Source organism: Oryctolagus cuniculus, chromosome 15, assembly GCF_051225735.1.
Source record: "Oryctolagus cuniculus isolate XC-2025 breed Fujian yellow rabbit chromosome 15, ASM5122573v1, whole genome shotgun sequence".
Taxonomy (NCBI): Eukaryota; Metazoa; Chordata; class Mammalia; order Lagomorpha; family Leporidae; genus Oryctolagus; species Oryctolagus cuniculus.
The window spans coordinates 81563709-81579500 of record NC_142881.1 but is presented as its reverse complement, the minus strand read 5'-3'; the positions used below and the strand labels follow the sequence as shown (position 1 = coordinate 81579500).

The window sequence follows — 15792 nt, the reverse complement described above, 5'->3', positions numbered from 1 at the left end:
TTTGGGGCCAGCACTGTGGCGTAGTGGGCTAAGCTTCGCCTGCAGTGCCAGCATCGCATATGGGCACCAGTCTGAGTCCCAGCTGCTCCTCTTATGATCCAGCTCTCTGCTGTGGCCTGGGAAAGAGTGGAGGATGGCCCAAATCTTTGGGCCCCTGCACCCATGTGAGAGACCTGGAAGAAGTTCCTGGCTCCTGGCTTCAGATCTGCCCAGTTCCAGCAGTTGCAGCCATTTGTGGTGAACCGGTGGATGGAATACCTCTCTCTCTGTCTCTCTCTCTCTCACTGTAACTCCACATCTCAAATAAATACATACATCTTTTTTTTTTTTAAAAGGCATTTCACACCCATGCATAGACACAATGAAACATGATGAGCAAGCACGAAAAAAGTTCAACTTACTGAAAACAAAACAAATGTAAAATGTGTATAAAATAGAACCATAATGGTATGGCGAGAATAACCATTTAATTTATAACACCCGGAGGGAAACAGACACATGGGTGAGATGTGAGAGGCACAAGGGCCAGTCGGCTGGAACAATGGTTAGGGCATGCAATTTGAGAGCGTGCATCAAACTCCTTAACACCGTTTACAATGCCAATCTTCACTTCTTCACTTCCCAGACTTGATCTTCAGAAAAGACTCCTCCCCATAGCAGTGGGAAATGGAAAAACACTACTCGCCCAAGAACAGAGCTGGTTAAGAACCAGGGATGATTCAGAAAAGCACCTGGCAAGTGGGCGGGGCTGGTGGTGGCAGGACCTGGGGCACTCAGGGAGATGAAGACTTTGCAGGATGTGACTCCTGGGGGTGCTGGAGATGCACGAGACTGAATGACAGTGACCCATAGGAGATCACCTTACTAAGAGGGTGCATTACCCAGGTGACAGTGTCTCAGAAACAGCCCGCTCCCCGGCCCCACCCAAAAGTTAGTTTGTCTTGCATGCATGCTATGCTTTGAATGCCGTCACCCAAACTCCTGTAACAATTCAACCCAGATGGGAAGGCACTAACAGGTAGGACCCCCCCCCCCCCAGAGGTGATTAGGTCATGTGGGTGGAGCATTCATGAGTTCACAGACTAAGGGATCTGGGGGCTGGCACTGTGGTGCAGTAAGTTAAGGTGTTATTTGGGACATCCTCTATCAGAGTGCTGGTTTGAATCCCAGCTGCTCCACTTTTGATCCACCTCCCTGCTAATGTGCCTGGGTTCCTGCCACCCACATAGGTAGACCTAGATGAAGCTCCAGGCTCCTGGCTTTCCCTGGCCCAGCCTTGCCTGCTGCAGATATTTGGAGAGTGAGCCAATGGATGGAAGAGCTCTTTCTGTCTCTCCACTTCTCTCTGTCACTCTGCCTTTCAAATTAATAAGATAGGAGCTGGTGTTGTGGGGCAGGGGGTTAAGCCTCCACCTGCAATATTGGCATCACATAGGGTCATGGTTTGAGTCCTGGCTGCTCCACTTCCAATCCATCTCCCTGCTAATGTGCTTGGGAAAGCAGCAGAGGGTGGCCCTTCAAGTAGTTGGGCACCTGCCACTCAATGGGAGAGCCGGATGAAGTTCCAGACTTCTGGCTTCAGCCTGGCCCAGTCCCTTTGGGGAGTGAAACAGCAGATGAAAGATTCTCTCTCTCTCTCCCTCTCCCTCTCTCTGTAGACCTTGACCTTTAAAATAAGTAAATAAATGTTAAAAAACAAAAACCCTGTTCTCACTGCAGACCAATTACATCTGAGTGTCTGGGAGCTCCTGTCAGTATTTTTCAAGGTTTCCCAGGCGATCCTGCTGCAGAGAGCAACCCCTGGCTTTGCACTCAGCTCCCTATAGGCTTGTAGTCTCTTCCAGTCCCCAGGCTCAGTTTATCTATAAAATGGTGCAATGATTGGTCCGGCATTGCATTCCATCTCACCAGCCACTCAAATAGGCCCCAAGAATCAGAGACACCAGAGACCTCACTGAACCCCAGAGTTTCTAGAGCAACTCAGATCTTAGGGAACTCGTTAGGATTTCCCAGAGTCCCCAGACCCTTTTTCTACTCTACACGTTGAACTGCAAGTCACATGCGGAAGATTCCTAACTAGATCCACTCACCATTAAATGCACCCCGTGAGCTCCAGTACAAGTAGAAGTGAAATAAGGAAGACACTTCCCCCCTCCTTTCTGGTCTCTATGTACCCACTCAGTTACCTACCATTGTGGTGAGCAGGGTTCCTTACAGACAGGTGCATCCAGGACAAGTCAGGCCACACTTTTATATAGGAAGGGACAATTATACACACACACACACACACACACACACACACCTGCCGCCCCGCCACCAGCACCACGCAACATCATTCAAGAAAGTAACACGCCAAGAACACCTCAAGTGTTTGCAGAGGGCTGCGTTCAGCTGAGTTACGATGATTCATAAAGCAAGCCTCCACCCCAAATAAGTGTTTACCTTTGTCCCCACCCCAACTGCATTTCCCCTTGACCTGAAAGGGTGGGGGAGAAGAGCACTGCCCTTCACAGAGCCGTCACTCTGTGCTGGGCATGTGACACCTTCTTACTTGATTTTATGCACAAAGAAATGGAAGTCCAGAAATGCCAGCCCCGAGAGCCAGGTCATGAAGCTGGGTTTTGTGAAGGAGTAAGAACAGCCCAAGGAATCAACGCCATCCCCCACCCTGGCCCACCAGGCCTGCAGCTATGGTCCAGTTGGCACTGCCTTTAGAGTGTGGCAGGAGAGAGCAGCAGTGTTCCAGGGCCGGGAGCACAGCTTCCCCTTGACAAGCCATGTGGCTCTGTCCACTTGGCCTTGACCTTTCTAAAGTTCAAGTTTCTAAAGTTTTTTTTTTTTTAATTTTTGTACAGGCAGAGTGGACAGTAAGAGAGAGAGACAAAGGTCTTCCTTTTCTGTTGGTTCACCCCTCAATGGCCCCTGCAGCCGGTGTGCTGTGGCCAGCGCACCATGCTGATCCAGAGCCAGGAGCCAGGTGCACAGCCCAAGCACTTGGGCCATCCTCCACTGCGCTCCCTGGCCACAGCAGAGAGCTTGACTGAAAGAGGAGCAACCGGGACAGATTCTGGCGCCCCGACCGGGACTAGAACCCGAGGTGCTGGTGCCACAGGTGGAGGATTAGCCTATTGAGCCGTGGCACCAGCCTAGTCCATTTGAACTTTCTAAAGCTCTTGCTGAGTCTTCTTTTTTTTTTTAAAAAAAATTTATTATTTTTAATTTATTTTAAAAGCAGAGTTACAGAGAGGAGAAAGAGATTTTCCATGTGCTGGTTCACTCCCCTAAATGACCACACAATCAGGACTGAGCCAGGTCAAAGCCAGGGGCCTAGAACTCCATCTGTCCCTCCCATGTGGGTGGAAGGGGCCCAGCCCTTTCCAGGTGCATTAGCAGGGAGCTGGATCAGGAGTGGAGAAGCTGGGATTTGAACCAGTGCCCCTATGTGATGCTGGCATCACAGGCAGCAGCTTTGATGCTGAGCCACAATGCTGGCCCAGAGTCTTCAGTCTTGGCTCCCTGCTGTGTCATCCCAGCCTTCTTTCGCGCTGCTCAAGAATGATCTCCTTTGAAGAATCCCTGCTCACCCTCACGATGGCCTTTCAGGAGTGGCGACGGGCAGAACCACCTGGTGTATTAGCTATGTATTGCTCAGGCTGCCGGGACAGAATAGAATGGACTAGGCGGCTTGCACCACAGTCATTTATTTGCTCATGGTTTTGGGGACTGGGAATCAATCCAGAGTCAGGCAGTGAGGCAGATGCGGGTCTGTTCTTGGTCTGCAGAGGCTCGCCCTCTTGCTGTCTCTTCCCATGGTACCCATTCCCTCTTCCTATAGCAACCCTGGTCCTATCCAATTAGGGCCCACCCTGACTATCTCATCGCTCCTTAATCACCTGCTTAGAGGCAGCCATATGTCCAATGCAATCATATTCTGAGGTCCTGAGGGCTACTTTTCAATCCATGGATTTTGGGTGGACACAGTGGAGGCCATGATACCATGTGATCCCCCACCCCCACCCCTGGAGCTCCCTAGTGTCTGAGATCCAATCACTGGTTCCCCTCTGTCCACAGATGAGAGCTCAGACTCAACCAGTGGCTCCACAGAGGTCTGTAGAGCTGGCCAGGGGATCTGCCCCAGTGCCAGCCTCAACTGCCCCCAAATCCAAGCTCAGCACCCAATGCAGGGTATGTTCACTCCCTGCTCTCATGCAGAGCTGCAGAGTTGGCTGCCTCTGAGAGAGAGAGAGAGAGAGAGAGAGAAGGGAGAGAGAGAAGGGAGAGGTGGGGAGGGGAGGAAAGGGGAGGGGAGCTGGTTGCCTCTGTAAAGATGGAAGTTGAGATAGGATCAAAGCTAAATGTGAGTGGAGCACTGGCTCCTCAAACGGGGGTTTCTGGCACTCAGTTCGTTTGTGGGAGTCCAATGACGGACATGGTAGCAGGGTTGTACTGCCAGAGCCATGTGGCAGTGGGGTTTCAGTGATCTACCCGGCCTTCTGGCAACCAAACCAGGGTCTCCTGCCTTTCTCAGAGCCTGTGAGCTCCCTGGCATTCTTTAATAAAATTCCAGCAGGTTCTGTTGTGTGCAACCCTGTGACCATCAAGTTCTCCCTGCTGGTGTCCCTCCGGTAATTGGCACCTTGCCCAGTGAAGCACAGCTGTGTGGGATAGGCTGCCTTCTGGGTTAGTGCAGAGGTTCTCAAGCAGGAGAGAGGTCTCCAAGGTATCAGCCCCATAGCCTTGCTACAAGGAGCCCATCTGCCTCTCAGCAGGCACTAGCAGGAAGGCAGTGGCCAGCTGCCCCAGAGCAGCCCAGGCAGGCACTTGTGAGGGGAGACAGATGTTGGAGCAGGGGTGTGCAGGTGCCCATGCAGGGTGGGGGGCAGGAAGATGGAATGAGGGCCACCGCCCAGTGTATGGCGGCCAGCTCTGCCTGACTGATGTGCAGCTTTTATCCCATCTCCACTGTCATCTTTACAAATAGACCAGGCCTTATTTTTTCCCATGAGTATATTCATGTATCATACATGTTTGCATGTATTGGCTGATGTTTAAGAAACTTAGCACCCACCCCAACCAATCCACCTTCATTGTAGAAAAAAAAAAGGAACATGCAAAGAGGCAAAGAAAAAATATCATGGTCGGACTGTTCCAAGAGAGCTACTGTTAGCATTGTGGAGAATTTCCCTCGAGAGTGTTCTGGGTGTGTTTGCATTCAGGAGAAGTGGAAGTCGAGAGCTGTCTCTCCAAACGCGGGGTCTCACATGCACTGTTGTACAGTCTGCTCTTCCCATTCAGAAAAGCTCCTGGGGATGGGCGTTTGGCTTCATAGTTAAGATGCAGGTTAAGAAGCCCACATCCCACGTTGGAGTGCCTGGGTCCGATTCCCAGCTCCAGTTCCTGATTCCAGCCTCCTGCCGGCAGCAACCCTGGGAGGCAGCAGGGATGGCTCAAGTCACTGGGTTCCTGCCACCTATCGGGGAGATCTGGATTGAGTTCCTGGCTCCTGACATCTGCCCTCGACCAGCCCATCACCTGTCATTCTGATAGGTGGACACTATTTTGTTCTAGTAACTTTTCTTTGGTGGTTGGCAAGGTTCAGACAGTTTTGAGCACTTATTAACCAACTTTCGCAAGTTGCCTGTTTGTTGGTATTCATTACCCATTCTTCTGTTAGGAGGAAGCTGGAGTCAGGAGTTGGAGTGGCCGGATACTCAGACAGGCCTGCTCTTCCACCAGATCCTGGATGTACCCTCTTTTACATGCCTGTGCTCTTTGCAAGACAGCCCCTAGCACGATGCCCACGGTTCTGCACTTGCTCTCTCCACTGTGCTCCATCCTAGCTGCTCTAGGCCATTTTGCTGTCCCCAGAGAGCCGAGTTGCCCCGGAGTCATTTCCTCTGCATGAACAGACCTTTCCCCAAGCCTCGGCAGGCATCACTCCTGTGCTCCCCCAAGCTGCTACTGCAATGCCATCTTCTCAATACATCCTGCCTTGAACGACCTGAACAACCTCTCACCATGCACCTGCTCTCACAGTCCTTGCTTCCTGTCCTCTTTGCTTTTCTCTCTCTCTCTCTTTCTCTCTCTCTCTCGACACTAACCCTGGACTCACTGGAGGCACAGCTCCCTTGTCTGCCTTCCCTTGTCTACAATATCAGCTCTTTTAGGACAAGAACCTGTCTGTTTTCTTCTGGACTTTATTCCAGAAAGCTCTGGACCCATGGATGAGTCGCGACATATACAGTTACCACAATGTCCCAGGCAGCGATGGACCACACAAAGACAGCAGTCCCACAAGGCTATAATGGAGTACTGCCGGCATCTCACATGGGCACTGGTTCAAGTCCCGGCTGCTCTTCTTCCAATCTGGCTCTCTGCTGTGGCCTGGGAAAGCAGTAGAAGATGGCCCGAGTGTTGGGCCCCTGCACCCACGTGGGAGACCTGGAGGAGGCTCCTGGCTCCTGGCTTTGTATTGGCCCAGCTCCAGCCACTCCAGCCATTTAGAGTGATCCAGCGGATGGAAGAGTCTGTAACTCTGCCTCTCAAGTGAATAAATAAAATCTTTAAAATAAAAAGAAAACTAAACTGCATACAATTATGCACAGTACATAATACTTGATAATAAAATCAACACCTATGTTCCTGGTTTAGTGTTTACCATACTGACACGTCAGCCTTCTTTTACAGTGTACTCCTCCTTATGTAAAAGTTCACCATAAACCAGTATTTTGTGTGTAACGCTGGCAGCAAACCTCACCCATCCAGTGTCTGCTGCATCTCCTGGTCCCCTCAAAGGATCACATCAGTGACTGAGCCACACCATCCATGCTGGATCCATGTCACCCAGGTGCAGCAATGGGAAGGGGGACCACGGCAGGCATGGGGTAGCTGAGGAGGGAGGAATCTATTCAGGGTTTCCAGGCGGCGAGACAAAGGCAGGATTTGTACCCAGGCCTGTGCTTCTCTTAGGGCAGATGCTTCCTCCCTCACACACCTGCCCCTGCATCTGAATTCAAGCGAAGGGACCCAAGCACGGAGAACAGCAGCAGGAGGGCAGCCGCCACCCCGGCGGGGCCTTCGGAGCAGGGGACGTGCCTGCCCACCCTCTTCCTAGCCCTCCTTCCTAACCTCGACAACGCACTGGGAACATTCCCTCATGACCACTGTCACGAGGAAGCTCCAGCAGACGGTGGGTCCTTGACCTGCTGGTTAAGATGCCAGTTCAGATGCTGGGTCCCACATCACAGCGCCTGGGTTTGGTACCTGGCTCTGGCTCCTGACTCCAGCTTCCTGCTGATGCATTTTCAGCAGTGACAGCTCAAGTCACTGGGCTCCTGCCACCCACGTGAGAGGCCTGGTTGTGTTCCCAGCTCTGGACTTCAGCCTGGCCCAGGCCCTTCCCCATACTCCTGGGCATTTGGGGTACCTGCAGATTTCCATGCTGGTTCTCTCTTTCTCTCTCTCTCTCCTTCTTGTTCTACCTCTTAAATGAATAACATTTTTCAAAGAAAGAAATATGGCCTGAGAATGGACTGTGTCTGCAGCCTCAGACAGAGGATATGATGGCCATCTCCACCCTAGTCAACAACAGGCCTATGGCGGTGCAGGCTTGGCCTGCGGTCAGTTTACCCTGAGTGCTGGGAGACCCTGGGGGCTGCCACAGCCAATGCGCTTCAGCTCTGGGCTGTGGGGGTTTTCATGCAGTGTTTCCTGGACCACATCTGCAAGGGAGATGCAGAAGATCTGGCCAACTCCCCCAGAGTTCCCTAGGGGAAGCAGATGTCACTCTCAGTCATCCAAGCATCCCACTGATGTAGACGGCGCAGATTACACAAGCCTGGCAATGAAGAGGTGAAGAGTCTGCCTCCTCAGAGCCCCCAGAGAGTCCAGTGTCCCAGGAAGCCAGCAGAGACCAGCCTGGCCCTCGTGCTGAATGTCAAGGTGACCCAGCTCAGCATGGTGCAATTCTCATTTCAGGTCCAAGCAAAAACATGCATTTTATATTCCCTGATAGGCTGGGCCACAAACTCACAAGCTGTGCCCCAGCTTGGGAAAATTCAGCCATGAACTTTACAAGTAGACCCTCAGTTAACCCACGGATGACTTGATACAGACCCTGTTGCTGGCAAAGGGGCTCTGGAGAATGTGACCTTGACACACGTTATTCCCAGCCTGTTTTGCTTCATCCTGATTTGGATGGAGATGTATGTCCGAGAACCCTTAGGTAGGTAGTTGGTTGAGTGTGGAGGCAAATGCCTGCTGAATGCTGGGCCCAGCTGGGGAAGACAAGAGGCCCGGTAGGCAGCCCCTCAGCAGCCAATTGTTTCAAGGCCTCTGTCCCTGACAAGCAGGAAATGCAGATGCTTTGGAAGTCTTCCCACTAAAAGATAATAGCTGTTTAAAAAATCTCTTTTGAGATTTTTTTTTTGAAAGTCAGAGTTACACAGAGAGAGGAGAGGCAGAGAGAGAGAAAGGTCTTCTGTCCTATGGTTCATTCCCCAATTGGCCGCAACAACCAGAGCTGTGCCAATCTGGAGCCAGGAGCTTCTTCTGGATCTCTCACACGGGTGCAGGGGCCCAAGCACATCTCCTGCTGCCTTCCCAGGTGCATTAGCAGGGAGCTAGATCAGAAGTGGAGCAGCCTGGACTTGAACTGGTGCTCGTATGGAGTGCCAGCATCGCAGGCTGTGGCTTAACCCACTGCACCACAAGGTCAGCCCCATCTCTCTTGAATTAAATCAGATATGTCTGTAGGCTAAATCCTGCTTGGGAGGTGGTGACTTTGTGATCTTGCTCTTAGATAATCTCTAAGGCCCTGTCTGCCTGGTTCTTTAGAAATCAAAGAAAAAAAGGCTGTCATGTTCACATTTTCTTGGGGGTGCAATCCCAGGGAAATAAAAGAGTAGGGGGTACTGAAAGTGAGGCAGGCTGGGAAGAGGCGTGCAGGGCACAGGAGTGTGTTGTGAGCTGGCTGCTGCCCTGCAGGCAGTGAGGGTGTACTCCCATGGGATGTCTTCATGGAGGGTTTAGGAAACAGTCCTGTGCAGTGTTGAGAAGGAAGGCATGGGGGAAGGGTGAGTAATAGGAATAATGCCAGTTTCTTCCCATCTCTTCTATCCTACTGGTTCTGATCTACCCCATACCACAGTCAACCCCTGGGCTGCATCATTCATCCTGCCTAGGTAGCATCTGAGGAAGCCCAGGTCTCTATGGAGATACTGAGAGGGCCTGGCTCTCTCCTGGTAGAGGGTAACAGGCAACTCCTGGGGGCTGGTGGGAAAGCAGGTCAGGGCCCATGTGAACATGATGTCCACTTCAGCTATCAAACAATTCAGCATGAGACTGATCACTCCTCAGCATCAAAATTACAACTCTGCTCTTAAAAAAAAGGCCATTTTCCTCTTCCTCGCCATCTGTTCATTGTGTTACCCCAGGATCCTTCGGATACACCTTTTCCTGTATACAAACAAGACACAAGAGAGCTGTGTGGTATCCAAGGGCTCACATTGGAGCATCAAGAAAGAAGAGGAGGAAGAAAAACTGGCCCTGCAGAGTGCCTGACCGCATGCAGAAAATCACAGGGGATCTGCCAACCATTCTCACTGGTATTAGTAAGAGAGCTGAGCAAGGTTCAGGATACAAAACCAATAAATAAAATCAATGAACAATCTGAAAATATAATCCAGGAAACAATTATATTCATTTAGGGATGACTTTAGCAAAATAAGGGCAGGATTTTACTCTGAAAACTACAAAATTTTGCTGAGGGAGATTAAAGAAGACCTAAATCAGGACAACAAACTACAGACTCTCGGACTAATCTGGCCCCCTGCATGCTTGGTAAATAAAGTTTTATTGGAACACAGCTATACTCACTTATTGGCATATTACTTACAATGGTAGATATGAATGGTTCAGGAAGCCAAAAATATTTATCCTCTGACCCTTTATAGAAACTTTGCCAACCCTTAATCTAAATACACCCACGTTCACTTTATAGTGCTAACATAACAGTTCTTCTCAAATTTAGCTACAAATCCAATGCCATTCCTAAAGAAAAGTCATTTGTAAAGAAAGAGTGCATCAGACTTCCTAGAGAAATTGGCAAACTTCGGCTAGCATTTATATAGAAATACAAGTAATTTAGAATAGCCAAAATATTTTCTAAACAGGACAAGATGAAAGAGGTTACACCAGCCAATTTCAAAAGTTAAATTCTGGGGCTGGCACTCTGGCTTAGCCGGTAAAGCTGCCGCCTGCAGTGCTGGCATCCCATATGGGCACCGGTTCAAGTCCCGGCTGCTCCACTTCCAATCCAGCTCTCTGCTATGGCCTGGGAAAACAGTAGAAGATGGCCCAAGTGTTTGGGCCCCTGCACCTGAATGAGAGACCCAGAAAAAGCTCCTGGCTCCTGGCTTTGGACCAGCACAGCACCAGCCATTGCGGCCAATTGAGGAGTGAACCAGCAAATGGAAGATCTCTCTCTCTCTCTCTCTCTCTCTGTCTCTCTCTCTCTCTGTCTCTCTGCCTTTCCTTCTCTCTTTGTGCAACTCTTTCAAATAAATAAATTTTGGAAAAAAAAGTTAAATTTTGTCCCAGGCACTTGTTAAAAAATGTCAAAGACAGGGCCCGGCGCTGTGGCTCAGCGGGTTAACGCCGTAGCCTGAAGCGCTGGTATCTGATATGGGTGCCCATTCTAGTCCCAGCTGCTCCTCTTCCAATCCAGCTCTCTGTAATGGCCTGAGAAAGCAGCAAAAGATGGCCCAAGTCCTTGGGCCCCTGCACCCGCATGGGAGACCTGGAAGAAGCTCCTGGATCCTGGCTTTGGATCAATGCAGCTCCGGCCATTGCGGCCAACTGGGGAGTGAACCATCGGACGGAAGACCTCTCTCTCTCTCTCTCTCTCTCTCTCTCTCTCTCTCTGCCTCTCTTCTCTGTGTAACTCTTTCAAAAAAATTCTTTAAAAAATTTTTCAAAGACAGATTGTATTCAGACTACCGGTGGTTGGAGAGGGACCCTGTGGTCTGAACTGGGCTCTACTCCACCCAAAGGCAGGAGACGTTTTAAACGCTGAGCCATGCCAAGGGAAGCGTGTTTGAGGACACTCTCTAGGGGGAGGCTGGGTAAAGGTAATCTTGGTATCCGGGTTTGCTAACCAGGTGGGGGCCTACCCTCCTATCAAGGGCTGGAAGACTGAGGGATGATTGCTTTTCAAAGGGATGTATCCAGCTCTGTACTGGCACGGACACATTTCAGAGAGACAAAGAAAGGAGTCCCAAGGACGAGTTTTCTAAGAACCGAAGGGAGGTTCGGGGCCCATGCTCCATGGCATTGAGCTCTCGTGGGCAGGGCCTTTATGGGGCTGAGGTCAGCATACAGCTCATCATCCTGAGTTCACGGCCATGAGCTGTGAGATGCTAGGCTAGTGTTTGTTGAAGCCTCTTTGTGTTTGTATGTGTGTGTGTGTGTGTGTGTAGGGGGAACCTGGTGGTGGCCTTTTCATGCCCACTTCAAAACCTCTTGCTGTCAATTGTTTGCAGAACAGCCAGCACAGTCACCTTCACCGTGACCCCCATACACAGAGCAGGTGCACCTTTGCTATCCCCACCCTGCCCCCACCCACAGCTGCATACCACACTTGTAGAACAAAGCCCTCACCAAACTCTCGGGGAGCTGGCCTCCTGCTTACGCCCCATGTCCTGCTATATCTAGGTCCTAACATTGTCCCCTTCATTACTCAGAGAGGGTCACTTTGTCCTTTTTGCTATTCCTCACCACACCAGGAAAATCCTCCCACCCTGGCTGGTGCACCCACAGCTATCTGAGTGTCTGCAGATTGAGAGATTCATCCCCCACTCCAGGCCATCGCTCAGAGCGGCATCCATGCCCACACTCCCTTCCTTCCTGTTGCTTCTTACTCACAGCATTTGTCATCCCCCAAATTACTGTGCATATAGCAGGTACCCCCGTTTCCACAGGGGATCTGTTCCAAGATCCCTCAGCAGAGCCCTGAAACTGGAGATAATGTCAAACCCTGTGGGCACTTCTTCTTCCTATACGTACCTATGATGAAGTGTATCAGGCACAGTAGATTTACAACAACAACTTCACAACACAATAGAATGATTATGACGATTTAAAGTAATAAAAGTTATGCAAATGTGGCCTCTCCCTCTATTTCCCTCTCTCTAATTGCACCACACTCAGCCTTCTTGGACTGATGTGAGATAATGCCCCATTGTGAGGAGATGAGGGGAGGTTGAATGATGTAACTCCCTCTCTCTCTAACTTGGCCTCTTGAGTAAATAAATAAATCTTAGGAAAAAAAGAAATGAAAAAATAAAGCCCCCACCTCTCTGTGCTCCAGCTCTCCCCTCCCCAATGGCGCTGCTCTTACTGTTCATTCGTTCGTTCACCTACTGTGTGTTGGGCACTGGTTAGGGACTGGTTAGGTGCATGCCCCCCACCCCCAGCACAGACTGCTTGCTCGGCCTTGATTTGCAGCCAGCTGGAAAGGTTGTGGCTTTCTTTCCCCAGAGCCTCTCCATGGCCAGCAGGTTGGAGATGATTATGTGCAGGCCCTGCTGCAGTTGGAGCTCCTGACACACTTTGAATTCCTTTCAGTCACCAGGCCAGTAAGAAGTGGGCCGAGGAAGGGGAGGGGGTGATGCCCTTCTGCCCCTGGCGTTCAGTCTCAGGGTGGCGGCTTCGTAGCCCCCAGTAAATGAGCAGATCCCTAACTGGGGCACTAATCTTCCTGCAGAGCCCTTGACATTTTCCAGAACTTTCTTTTTAAATGTTTATTTATTTATTGTTTGAAAGGCAGATTTACAGAGAAGCAGAGGCAGAGAGAGAGGTCTTCCACCCACTTGTTCACTCCCCAAATGGTTGTGACAGCTAGAGCTGGGCCAATCTGAAGCCAGCAGCCAGGAACTTCTTCCAGGGGTCCAAGGACATGGGCTATCTTCCACTGCTTTCCCAGGCCATAACAGAGAGCTGGATCAGAAATGGAGCAGCCAGGACTTGAACTGGTGTCCATATGGGATGTCAGCACTGCAGGTGGCAGCTTTACCTGCTATGCCACAGCACTGGCCTCCAGAACTTTCTCTTAGCTACCCAGAGCAATCACACCTGCTCCCTCCTCCCAATCCAGTTTCTGACCTCAGAATTAATGTCTTTAAAAGAGGACCCATCAGGGCCCAGTGCTGTGGCACAGTGGATAAAGCTGTCGCCTGTGAAAGGGACATCCCATAGGGCCCTGGTTGGGGTCCTGGCTGCTCCACTTCTAACTGTGCTCCCTGCTAATGTACCTGAGAAATCAGCAGAGGATGGCCCAAATGGGATTAGGCCCCTGCCACCCATGTGGGACACTTGGAAGGAGCTCCTGGCTTTGGCCTGGCCAACCGTAGCCATTGCAGTCACTTGGGGAGTGAACCAGAGGATGGAAGGTCTCTGGGTGTGTGTGGGTCCCTCTGTAAACTCTGCCTTTGAAAAAAGTAAACAAAATCTTAAAAAAGAGGCGCCATCACACACCCTGGGAAACAGCAGGTGCTGGCATTAGTGCCTGGATCCCTGCCACCCATGTGGGAACCCCGGATGGAGTTCCTGGCTCCTGCCTTCAGTCTGGCCCAGCCCTACCTGTTGTGGGCATTTGGGGAGTGAACCAGCACATGGGAGGCCTCTGTCTGTTTCTTTCTCGTGTGTCTTTCAAATACTTTTTTTTTTAAACAGGAAACAGACACCAGACAACTCCTTCTCCTTCTCTATTTCCCATCTACTGCCTTCCCTTTCTTTAAATATTCTATTTATTTATTGAGCAGCAGAGTTACAGATAGAGAGAGGCAGAGAGAGAGAGAAAGGTCTTCCAGCTGCTGGTTTACTCCTCAAATGGCCACTACAGCTAGAGCTGAGCCAGTCCAAAGCCAGGAGCCAAGAGCTTTTTCCTGGTCTCCCATGCAGGTGCAGGGACCCAAGCACTTGGGCCATCTTCTACTGCTTTCCCAGCCCATAAGCAGAGAGCTGGCTGGGAAGAGGAGCAGCCAGGACTTGAATCAGTGCCTATATGGGATGCCGGCACCACAGACAGAGGCTTAGCCTACTATGCCACAGTCACGGCCCCCTGCCTGCTCTTTTCATGAGGAAGCTCTGTGAACACACAGGGAGGTGGCACTCACCACCTACAAACCCAGAGGAGGGATCTCAGGAGGAGCGGCCCCCTCAAGTCCCTTGATCAGAGACTCAGCCTTGGAGGCTGCCCATGTGCATTGCACTTGGCCATGGTGACCCCAGCACACACCACCACCACCACCACCAGGGAGAACACCAGTCCCCTAGCGTCCACAGGAAGTGGGCAGGTAAGCTTCCTGGACCGTTACTGCATCTGGCACAGCCCGCTTTTAAGATCCCAAGGCGGGTTTAGTTATGGCTGCTGGCAACCACGCAGCTTTCCTTTGTAGAGCACTTCTGACTTTCCCCCTGGGATGGCACGAAAATGGCACAGAGGGCGAGTGGCCGCTTCTGATGGGCCACTTGGGTGTAGTCTCCCTTGCTCCTGGTCTAGGGCTGCTGAGTTAGTGATGGAAACTTACTCTTAGCTTCCTGGGCTTTCAGTATTCTGAGTCCTCAGCAGGCAGGAGCGAGCCACAGTGTGGAACTTGAGGACAAATGCTTTCTGGTCCAGGAGATTTGCTTTATAGCATATTCTTTTATGGAAACTCTTTTTTCTTACAGAATTTTTTATTTTTAATTTTATGTGAAATGCAGAGAGCGAGAACAAGAGAGAGAGAGATTCTCCATCTACTACTGGTTCACTCCCCAAATGGCCTCAACACCAGGGCTGCACCAGGCTGAAGCCAGGGCCAGGAGCTTCTTCCAGGTCTCCCCCATGGGCTCAAGGGACAAGCACCTGGTCCATCATCCCCTGCTTTCCCAGGAGCCTTAGCGGGGAGCTGAATTGGAAGCAGCGCCTCTTGGTACTTGAACCATTCCCCCACCCCATGGGAGGCTGGCACTGCCAACAACAGCAGCTCACCCTGCTACACCACAGCGCTGGCCCCCAGCAGGGCGATTTCAATGAAAATGTAGACCGATTTCAACAATGGGAGGAAGAGGCACCCCTGTCACCCCTGTAATCCATTCCTTGAAGCTCCAGGCTGCATAAAGGAGACACCAGACAGATGTTTGCCAAATGAATGAGGCATTCATTTCTTTTTTTTTTTAAGATTTATTTATTTGAAAGGCAGAGTTATAGAGAGGCAGAGGCAGAGGCAGAGAGAGAGAGAGAGAGAGAGAGGTGTCTTTCATCTGCTGGTTCACTCTGCAGATGGCCACAATGGCCAGAGCTGTGTGAAGAATTCATTTCTGCCACACTGGTTTGTCTGTGCTCCCCAAAGGCTCATGGGTTGAAATTTGATGCCCTTGTCAGGTGTTAGGAGGATGGAAATTCAATTTGACCCTGGTATTTAAAGGTCAGATCTTTGGAAGGTGACTAGGATTAAACAAAATCATAGAGCTACTAGGACTAAAATACTGGTGGATAATTGGTAGTGGGGTGGGGGAAGAAGAGGAGGGAAGAGGGAGAGGGAGAGGGAGAGGGAGAGGGAGAGGGAGAGGGAGATGCACAAGGAGGCAGCAGGTGCAGGTGCAGACATTCAGGTCTCCCTGCCTGGAAGAAATCTGTCACCAGACGCAGGCCCTTGAACTTCTACACCTGTGAGCTAAATAACCCCTTTCCTTTATAAAGTTATCCAGCCTTGGGTATTTTGTGATAGTAAGCAAAATAGACCAATATAT

General features: G+C 50.7%; 1 protein-coding gene across 5 annotated transcripts in view; it reads right to left on the bottom strand.

The window, feature by feature from the left end:
* The window catches only part of LOC127490054 (beta-microseminoprotein), a 48318-nt gene that overhangs the window by 12155 nt on the left and 20371 nt on the right, over positions 1-15792 (bottom strand). Inside the window, exon 1 of one of the 5 annotated variants that reach the window (XM_089313671.1) lies at positions 2191-2286. The exons of 3 other annotated variants lie outside the window; for them this stretch is intronic. Coding sequence is in view for 1 of the 2 variants with exons in the window: in XM_070067857.2 (XP_069923958.2) it covers positions 2191-2193 (3 nt within the window). In the remaining variant the exon portion in view is untranslated. Of the gene's footprint in view, positions 1-2190; positions 2287-15792 lie in introns of those variants that run through there. One more of the 5 variants, XM_070067857.2, reaches the window with a different exon arrangement.